This window comes from Ursus americanus, chromosome 16 (assembly GCF_024610735.1).
Source record: "Ursus americanus isolate L20-20 chromosome 16, mUrsAme1.1.p, whole genome shotgun sequence".
Taxonomy (NCBI): Eukaryota; Metazoa; Chordata; class Mammalia; order Carnivora; family Ursidae; genus Ursus; species Ursus americanus.
Window position 1 is genome coordinate 35,670,976 of NC_142142.1, and position 10,443 is coordinate 35,681,418.

A 10,443-nucleotide genomic window follows, 5' to 3' on the forward strand; every position below is an offset into this window, starting at 1 on the left:
ATAGCATTGAAAGTGTAGATTACTCTGGGTAGCATGGACATTTTAACTATGTTAATTCTTCCGATCCATGAGCATGGAATATTTTTCCATCTTTTTGTGTCTTCTTCAATGTCTTTCAAGAGTGATTTGTAGTTTCTAGAATATAGATCCTTTCCGTCTCTGGTTAAGTTAATTCCAAGATAACGTATGATTTTTGGTGCTATTATAAACTGATGGATATGGATATAACCAAATTATCAGAAATGGAGTTCAGAGTAACAATGGTCAAGATGACGTGTAGACTTGAAAAAAATATTAACGAAAATATTAACGAGAATATAGAATCTCTAAGGGCAGAAATGAGAGCGAATCTTGCAGAAATTAAAAATGCTATGAATCAAATGCAGTCAAAACTAGATGCTCTGACGGCCAGGGTAAATGAGGCAGAAGAACGAATCAGCAAATTGGAGGATGGGTTGGTAGAAGAGAAAGCTAAAACAGAAACTTGGCTCAAAAAAATCCAATCTCAAAAATGTAGGTTACAGGAGATTACTGACTCAATGAAACGTTCCAATGTCAGAATCATCGGCATCCCCGAGGGGATGGAGAAAAACAGAGGTCTAAAAGAGATATTTGAACAAATTGTAGCTGAAAACTTCCCTAATCTAGCAAAGGAAACAAGCATTCATGTCCAAGAGGCAGAGAGGACCCCTCCCAAGCTCAACCACGACAAACATACACCACGTCACATCATAGTGCAATTCGCAAATATTAGATCCAAGGATACAGTATTGAAAGCGGCCAGGGCAAAGAAATTTCTCACGTACCAAGGCAAACGTATCAGGATTACGTCAGACCTGTCTACATAGACCTGGAATGAGAGAAAGGGTTGGGGGGGGGCATTTTTAAAGATTTTTTTTTTTTTTTTTTTTTTTATTTATGTGACAGAGAGACAGCCAGCGAGAGAGGGAACACAGCAGGGGGAGTGGGAGAGGAAGAAGCAGGCTCACAGCGGAAGAGCCTGATGTGGGACTCGATCCCGGATCACCAGGATCACGCCCTGAGCCGAAGGCAGACGCTTTAACGACTGCGCTACCCAGGCGCCCCTGGGGGGGGGGCATTTTTAAAGCTCTTTCAGAGAAAAACATGCAGCCAAGGATCCTTCATCCAGCAAGGCTGTCATTCAGAATTGATGGAGAGATAAAGACCTTCCAGAATCACCAGTCATTGACCAATTTCGTAACCACGAAACCAGCCCTACAGGATATATTAAGGGGGGTTCTATAAAAGTAAAAAAGCCCCAAGAGTGATACAGAACAGAAAGTTACAATCTATAGAAACAAAGACTTTACACGCAACATGGCATCATTAAAATCATCTCTCTCAATAATCACTCTCAATGTGAATGGCCTAAATGCTCCCATAAATGCCACAGGGTTGCAGATTGGATAAAAAGACATGACCCATCTATTTGCTGTCTACAAGAGACTCATTTTGAACCTAAAGATACATTCAGACTGAAAGTAAAGGGATGGAATACCGTCTTTCATGCCAATGGACCTCAAAAGAAAGCTGGGGTAGCAATTCTCATATCAGACAGATTGGATTTTAAACTAAAGACTATAGTTAGAGATACAGAAGGGCACTATATTATTCTTAAAGGATGTATCCAACAAGTGGATATGACAATTATAAATATATATGCCCCCAACAGGGGAGCAGCAAGATAAACAAGCCAACTCTTAGCCAGAATAAAGAGATATATAGATAAAAATACGTTAATAGTAGGGGACCTCAACACTCCACTATCAGCAACAGATAGATCACCTAAGCAGAAAATCGACAAAGAAACAAGAGCTTTGAATGCCATACTAGACCAGTTGGACCTCATAGATATATATAGAACACTATACCCCAGAACAAAAGAATACTCATTCTATTCTAATGCACATGGAACATTCTCCAGAATAGATCATGTTCTGGGTCACAAAACAGGTCTCAACCGATACCAAAAGACTGAAATTATTCCCTGCATATTCTCAGACTACAACGCTTTGAAATTGGAACTCAACCACAAGGAAAAATTTGGAAGAAACTCAAACACTTGGAAACTAAGAACCATCCTGCTCAAGAATGATTCAATAAACCAGGAAATCAAAAATCAATTTAAACAATTTATAGAGACCAACGAGAATGAAAACACAACGGTCCAAAACCTATGGGACACTGCAAAGGCAGTCCTAAGAGGAAAATTCATAGCCATCCAAGCCTCACTCAAAAGAATAGAAAAATCTAAAATGCAGTTTTTATATTCTCACCTCAAGAAGCTAGAGCTGGAACAGAAGAACAGGCCTAATCCACGCACGAGAAGGCAGTTGATCAAGATTAGAGCAGAGATCAATGAATTAGAAACCAGGAGCACAGTAGAGCAGATCAACAGAACTAGAAGCTGGTTCTTTGAAAGAATAAATAAGATCGATAAACCAATGGCAAGATTAATCCAAAAGAGTAGAGAAAGGACCCAAATTAATAAAATTATGAATGAAAAGGGAGAGGTCACAACCAACACCAATGAAATAGGAAGGATCATTAGAAACTTTTATCAACAGCTTTATGCCAATAAATTAAGCAACCTGGAAGAGATGGAGGCCTTCCTGGAAACCTATAAACTACCAAGACTGAAACAGGAAGAAATTGATTTTTTAAACAGACCAATAATTATGAAGAGATTGAGGAAGTGATTAAAAACCCTCCAAAAAACAAAACTCCAGGGCCTGATGGATTCCCCAGGGAATTCTACCAAACATTCAAAGAAGAACTAATACCTATTCTCCTAAAGCTGTTTCGAAAAATAGAAACAGAAGGAAAGCTACCACTCATTCTATGAGGCCAATATTACCTTGATCCCCAAACCAGGCAAAGACCCCATCAAAAAGGAGAATTACAGACCGATATCCCTGATGAATATGGATGCCAAAATTCTCAACAAGATCCTAGCTAATAGGATCCAACAGTACATTAAAAGGATTATCCATCATGACCAAGTGGGATTCATCCCTGGGATGCAAGCGTGGTTCAACATTCACAAATCTATCAGTGTGATAGATTATATCAACAAGAAAAAAGCCAAGAATCATACGATCCTCTCAATAGATGCAGAAAAAGCGTTTGACAAAATACAGCATCCTTTCCTGATTAAAACACTTCAGAGTGTGGGGATAGAGGGTACATTCCTCAATCTCATAAAAACCATCTATGAAAAGCCTACGGCAAATATCACTCTCAATGGGGAAAAGCTGGAAGCCTTTCCCTTAAGATCAGGAAAACGACAAGGATGCCCGCTCTTGCCATTATTATTCAACATAGTACTAGAAGTCCTTGCAACAGCAATAGACAACAAAAAGGGATAAAAGGTATCCAAATCGGCAAAGAAGAAGTCAAACTGTGTCTCTTCGCAGATGACATGATACTCTATATGGAAAACTCAAAAGAATCCACTCCCAAACTATTAGAAGTTATAGAGCAATTCAGTAATGTGGCAGGATACAAAATCAATGCTCAGAAATCAGTTGCATTTCTATACACGAACAATGAGACTGAAGAAAGAGAAATTAGGGAATCCATGCCTTCCAGCTTTAAATGCAGCCTTTAGCACCAGCTCTGCAGTAATGGATGGAGCCAGCCCTCGAAGCATTTTGTCCTTTATAGTGAGTACCATGCTTAGCTTTGCCACAAGAGGGCGGTGGAGAGACATGCAGGAGGAAAGGGGTTTCCCTTCAGATTCCAATGCAGGTTTTGCATTTCTATGGTACTGCTAAATCTTGTCAGTGGTGTAGATGGGTGAGGACATCCAGTGGTTCTTTGTTTTTTAAATAACCAATGCATTGTAAGTATAATCCGTAGCAACCAACGTAGAATTACCCCCAGAAAGGCAAAGGAACTCAACCATTTTTGAATTAACATAATTAATATAGTTACAGATGTAAAACATTACATTCAATGCCCCATAGAGTTTTGCTAACATTTTTCTGCTCTTTCCCCTTCTATATTGTAAATTTAAGCCTCTCAGGACTGCCTTTACTTTTTCCTGATGTCACTAATAAATTCCACAGCCTGACCATGAAGATAACAGACCGTTCTAATTGCTGGTAACAAACATCTCACCAAGAAACGGACAAATACACTCTGCATCACCAAATGATAAAATGCCCTGTAGAGGGGACTTAAACTTTACAAGACTTTACAAGCAGGGTTGCAAAGTGCTCTGAATGTCACCCTCAATCTCTAAGTGAAGTCCACAATTATGAAAGGTGGTTGAGTTGCCCAGCAGCTGGAACCAGGTGCCTGACGGAATTCAAGCATAGCTCTGCTAATACTATGTCGTCTTCAGGCAACTGCCTTAACCTCCCTCCACCTGAGTTTTCTCACCTACAAGATAGTGATTGCACTACTCACCACATAGTATTGATATAGAGACGGCATGAATTATTATTTTCCAGGGTTTAGAACATGCCTGGCTGAGTGTAAATACTATGTACATGTTCGTTGAATAACTAAAACTGGTTGTCTTTTTTTTTTTAAGGTTTTATTTATTTGAGAGAGAGAGAGCACAAGCAGGGGGAGGAACAAATGGAGAGGGAGAAACAGACTCCCCACAGAGCAGGGAGTCCAATGCAGGGATCGATCCCAGGACCCCAGAATCATGAACTGAGCTGAAGGCAGCCGCTTAACCAACTTAGCCACCCAGGCGCCCCTGGTTGTCTTACTTAACAGTGCAGATCTATGTAGATGGAGATCTCAGTGTTCTGGCAATGGCAGCATTGTTTACTCAGGGTGGGCTCCCCTGCCTTTGCTCCAGACTCCAAAAACACCATTCCCATGAGGTTAACCTCACATCCTCTCACGTGCACAGTGCTGCCTTCCATGAATGGTTTCTATAGTTTACCCTATAACCCACTTTTATTGACTCCCAGTCTTCTGAGTTTCAAGACTTTTTTGGAAAAAAGGTTTGTTAGGAAGGGATCTCCACTGTTCCTATTCATATGTGATTTTTGCTTGCAGCTGGTTTTCATTTGACTGGCCATCTGTGCAAAGGCAGGATTGCCTATGTGTGACCGCGGCAGCGTCACTCCCAACCGCGTGGTCACACCCTGAGAAGATGGTGGGAGGGGACTCGCCCTGACCAAGCTAGTTAAGCCCTCCATGCTTCTGTTATTTTCCCCCTGCATAGTGGAAATTACACTCTCCGTCTCACAGGACAGCTAGTTGTGACGATTAAGTGATTTAGTGAACATTACAAAATGCCCAGCCATCAGTAGACCCTATATACACGTTACTTTTCATCACTATACACCTAATCACGCTAAAGATCACGCTAAATTTATCATGTTAAATGTATATTTAATCATGTTACATTTATATTTAAAAACTTATGATTGACTAAAGTAGGTTTGCATTTCTTTTTTTGCCATCATAATTGAGTACACGTGCGTGCCATGCGTTGTGATAGGCATTTTTCACATAAATATGGTAAAGGCTTTATCTCACTTAATCATCAATACAAACCTATGAACCAACTTTTATTTTGCCCATGTATAGACAAGGACACCAGGGCCCTGGGATGTGATGCTTGGAGGCAGAGCTGAGGCTGAAGACAGGTCTGTCTGACTCTGCATCATTAAGCTACAGTATTCGTTCCCTTAATGCCATTAAACTTCACTTTAGTGATACTGGTATTTCCTTTGACGTGTTCATTTTAATACTATTATTCCTTTACAAGCTCACCTCCATATACATAAATAAAAATTGTTTTTAAAACACCATGTATTGGGACGCCTGGGTGTCCTACTTAAGGGTCTGCCTTTGGCTCAGGTCATGATTCCAGGGTCCTGGGATTAGATGGAGCTCCATGTCAGGCTCCCTGCTCGGCAGGGAGTCTGCTTCTCCCTCTGCCCCTCCCCCCAGCTTGTGTGCACACTCTTTCTCAAATAAATAAAATCTTTAAAAAAAAAAAACCCCACCACACATTTATTGATCTATAAGTATACTTTGAGCCTTTGTCATTAAACCGAGAGCTCCTAAGGGACCCAGTGACTCTCCCATTAGATCCCTGAGGCAATCACTTACTCCTGTCTTTCTCTCATGACCCCCTACCCAAGGCTTTGACCACAGCACACTAAGTGTGAGGTGAGATCCTTAAGCATATAAGACACACGCCAGAAATGACTATTCAGAAGGTAAGCCCTCCAGCAGGGCTCCCAAATCCAGTGGCTCTGCTCCTGGATGCAGGGGTTAGGAGTCCCTGTAGGGTAGCAAGGCCACGGAGGGCTCGAGGGCCAGCACTCACGTGGTAAGGGTGTTGAAGCCACAGGCCTTCAGCTTCAGCAAGCGGTCCCTCCAGTACTCCCTGGGCACCCGGAAATAGTGGATGGAGCCCCCGAAAATCAGGAACTTGTGACCGCCCAGCGTGAAGTATGGCTTACTCCCGACTCGGCTTGCAGTCTGGAGTCCCACAGATCGGTCCTTCAGCGTGAGGGGGGTCAGGTGAGACCAATTAAACATGCTGAGAGAGAGAGAGAGGAGAGGAGAGGCCGCCATAACCTCAGCAGAAAAGGAAGCTCCGTGGCAGGACACGCTCTGAGCGTCCCGCCGCTATTGTCTTCTCGAAGAAAGGAGAACCCTCCCCGCTTACCCCCCTCAAGCAAACTGTACCGGGCCGGCTGGAGCTGGGCATTTGCATATATAAGACCCTCTTTGTCTTTCACTCGGGGAGCAAAACCTGATAAGATAAATGGCAGGAAAAAGATGCACAAGATTCTTTTCCAGGAGAGGCACCGGCTGAAAAGAGAAAGAAAGAGCAATGACCAGGGGAAGGCACTGGGCTCGTCAAATTGAGGATTAAAACGTTGCCCTAACGGCAGGGTAGAGGCAAGAGCCACCGAGGCTCACAGCATAGACTTCTAGGCGAGCCTCAGGCGCAGGGACCTGCACCTGGATCCACTGAGGTCCCCTGCACCACCAGGACTGTCCCACAGCCCACCTCACTCCCGACAGAAAGCTGAGGATAGCCTCAGTCCTGGAAGCCCACAGCCAGGAACAGGACAGGACAGTCGCGGGAACTGGGGAAAGGGGGTCCTGGGAAAAGGCGGGGGAGGGGTAAGGGGCTCAATGAGGGGTGGGAGCACTCCATCCACCAGGTTCAGAAAGGCTGCAGTGTCCGATCCCTGGAGCATTTTGTCAGCATCCACACGCTGACCTTTCTCTCTCTGGGATACTGCACAGACTCTCAGCGGGGCTCGTGCGTATCTGAGGTGTGGGCAGAAGAGCTGGAGGAGCGAAAGCCTGAAGGGCGAGTCAGTAGATGAGGAGAGGCTCGGGGCAGATAGGAGGACCCAGGGGGACGTCCCAGTCCAAAGGGGTCCTTGCTCCACGTAACGGCCCCAGGGCGAAATAAACTGTACATGATCGGCCGACCAACAGAGCCGGGGAGGAGGTCCAGTAGGCCCTCGGGTTAGCGCGCTCGGGGCTACCCAGCAGCCGGGCTGGGCGCGAGGGCCGCAGCGCCTGGAACCGCGGGCAGCGCTGCCTAGGTTAAGGTCACCTGAAGCGCCGCGGGGTGCCCATCACGCGCCGCCTGGGGGGCCGAGGTCCCATGCTGCTCCCGCCGCCTCTCCGCGGACCCAGACACCGCTCGCCGGAGACGGGGGCCCTGGCCAGCAGTGACAAGGAGGTCTCAAGCTCGGGTGGGGGGGGGGGGCGGGAAAGGCAGAGCACCGCACCGGACCCAAAGTGTCCGAACTGCGGGTGTACGCAGATGCGTTTCAGCTGGTGTGAGTAATGTGGGAGGGTCTTGAGCTATGGCCCTGACCTTGGTTTTCCTCTACTGTGTGTCACCAGTCAACTGGGAGGGAAAGGCGAAGATTAGTGGGAGGAAAAAGGACAACTTTGCTACGCGTGTTCCGTGAGCTCAGCGTCTGTGATGAGTGCCCCTCTGGCTGCAGACAGCGCGTTCAAACCAATGCATGGAGTGTGCACACAGACGAACAGTTCCAAAACGATAGGTAAATGCCAAAATAAGAGTTCCACGGGGCGCGATAGAGGAGCAGGTGAGCGACACAGGCTACCCAGTAGGAGCATAGTTTAACCAAAATGAGTCTGTAAAGTAAAAGAATTATCAGAGCAAAGAAGGGAGTGCTGTTCCTATCAGTGGAACAGTTTGAAAGTATGTACATAGGGTATGCAAGAAGTACGGTTTGGAATTCTTTGGTTACAAACTAGCAGGAGATGGGGCTGGAGAGATCAAATCAGGAGGAGGCAAGCCAAGGAGGGCGATGGAAGCAATGAACTGCTTCAGTTCAGCCTCTTTCCAGAGATTTCAAGCTGGAATTAAGTCAGGCAGTAATTTCCTGGAGATTAGGAGACTGCAAGGTGTAGGCTAGATGGGAAACAGACAAGTCATCCCAATAGACCTGGCGAACCCAGGATAAGGGCTGGAATTGTTCTCGTGGTGGTAATATTAAGCAAGAGGACAGAGTTGATTTAAGAAAATTTGGGGAGGTAAAACTGGTAGCTCTTGGTAAGTGATTGGATGAGGCAGATGATAGAGAGGAGTCTAGGATAACACCGAGTTTCAGCCTAAGTGACTGGGGTAGATGGTGGTGACATTTATTGAGATGAGAAACACAGGAAGTGGCAGAGGTTTGAATAGACAAGAGAATAGAGATGAACCCAGCTTGGAATCTGCTGAATTTGAAGTCCTTGTAATGAAGAGAAGTCTGATTTTTCTCTTTGAAGCCTTTGCTTTTTCTCTCCAATTTGAAAGAACAAAGCCTGTGGCATCAGGTTGAAATCAGGACTATGCTTTTTAGAAAATATTATGGGTTTTCCTCTCTTGTCTCACTCATTACAGGTATACTTTTTTTTTTCGGCAACTCTGTAGATTATCCATCTTTTTTCTCGTTCTTAGGTTGGAAGCAGTGGACTTTTGGGTTTTTCTACATCTTACCCAGAAGCATGATATTTAACTTCTCTCAATATACCCTGTTTTATAAATTTGGTTTTAACAGCTACAAACCTTTATTCTTCTTTGCCAAGGTTTTAAAAACTATTCTAGGGCTTGTGCCTTTCCATATAAAATGTAGAATATGCTTGTCTCTTTCTACAAAAAGCCATGCTAAAATTTGGATAGGAATTGCAATTGACCTACAGAGCCAATGTGGAGATTTGATATCTTTACTATGTTGAGTCTTCAAATCCGAGTCTTCAAATCCATGAACACGCTATGTGTCTCTATTTCTTTGGGTCTTCTTCCACTTTTTAAATCAGAATTTTGTGATTTTTTTTCCCCACACAGATCCTATGCATGCTTTGCCAGGTTTATATCTTAGTGTTGCAATTGTTTTTGAGTGATTTTTAAATGGTATTATATTTTTAAGTTTGGTTTCAGCACGTTCAGTCTCAGCATCTAGAAATGCCATTAGGTTTCTTGTATTGAGGTTGGATTCTGTGGCTGTGGTAAACTCACTCCTATTAATTCTAGAAGGTTGTTTTAGGAAATAAAAATCCAATTCCTTGGGATCTTCTACAGAGGCAATCATGTCATCTACAAATACAGTTTTATTTCTATCTGTATATCTTTTATTTCTTTTTCTTATCTAATTGTGGCAGCTAGAATTTCTAGTACTATGTCAAATAAGAATGGTAAGAGCTGACATCCTTGCTTTGTTCCTAGACTTAGATAAAACATGTTCAGTCTTTCACCATTAAGTATGTGGGGCTTGTGTATGTGTTGTTTATCCAGTTGAAGTAGTTTTCTCTATTCCTAATTCTCTGAGAGTTTTTTTTTTTAAAGATTTTATTTATTTATTCGACAGAGATAGAGACAGCCAGCGAGAGAGGGAACACAAGCAGGGGGAGTGGGAGAGGAAGAAGCAGGCTCATAGCGGAGGAGCCCGATGTGGGGCTCGATCCCATAACGCCGAGATCACGCCCTGAGCCGAAGGCAGACGCTTAACCGCTGTGCCACGCAGGTGCCCCTGCTGAGAGTTTTTATTATGAATGCTGTTGCAATGTGTCAAATACTTGGATCCTGTCTTCATTTCTTATAACATTGCTATCCTAATTTTCTTCCTGAAACATACTTTTGCCAGATATAGAATTTGCAGTGTGTGATATTATGTGATATAATGAGAAATATACATTTGGTCTTCATTCCCAGTTCCTGCTACACAGCTCCTAAAGTACTTTGAATTTCCAGAATCAGAAGATCTCTCTCTCTCTCTCTCTATTTATTTATTTATTTATTTATTTATTTGTTATTCATAACAAGCCTTTTTCAAGCATGTCTGAATTTATGTTAATGAAGTAACTTTTGGAAAGCCCCTCAGGATGGGAAACTGGTTGCCAGGGTACCGAACCACGTGATTAGAGAGTTGAAACTTTCAGCATCTGTTGAGTTAATTACCA

At 43.6% G+C, this 10,443-nt stretch overlaps 1 protein-coding gene across 1 annotated transcript in view; it reads right to left on the reverse strand.

Annotated features, from left to right (window-relative positions):
- Window positions 1-7,602, reverse strand: part of GLB1L3 (galactosidase beta 1 like 3) — a 49,541-nt gene extending 41,939 nt beyond the window's left edge. Inside the window, exons 1-3 of the mRNA XM_087868553.1 lie at window positions 7,580-7,602; window positions 6,686-6,816; window positions 6,326-6,596 (exon numbers count right to left, since the gene is read on the reverse strand). Coding sequence (XP_087724679.1) covers window positions 6,326-6,596; window positions 6,686-6,816; window positions 7,580-7,602 — 425 coding nt within the window. The remainder of the gene's footprint in view (window positions 1-6,325; window positions 6,597-6,685; window positions 6,817-7,579) is intronic.
- Window positions 7,603-10,443: the final 2,841 nt, after the last annotated feature.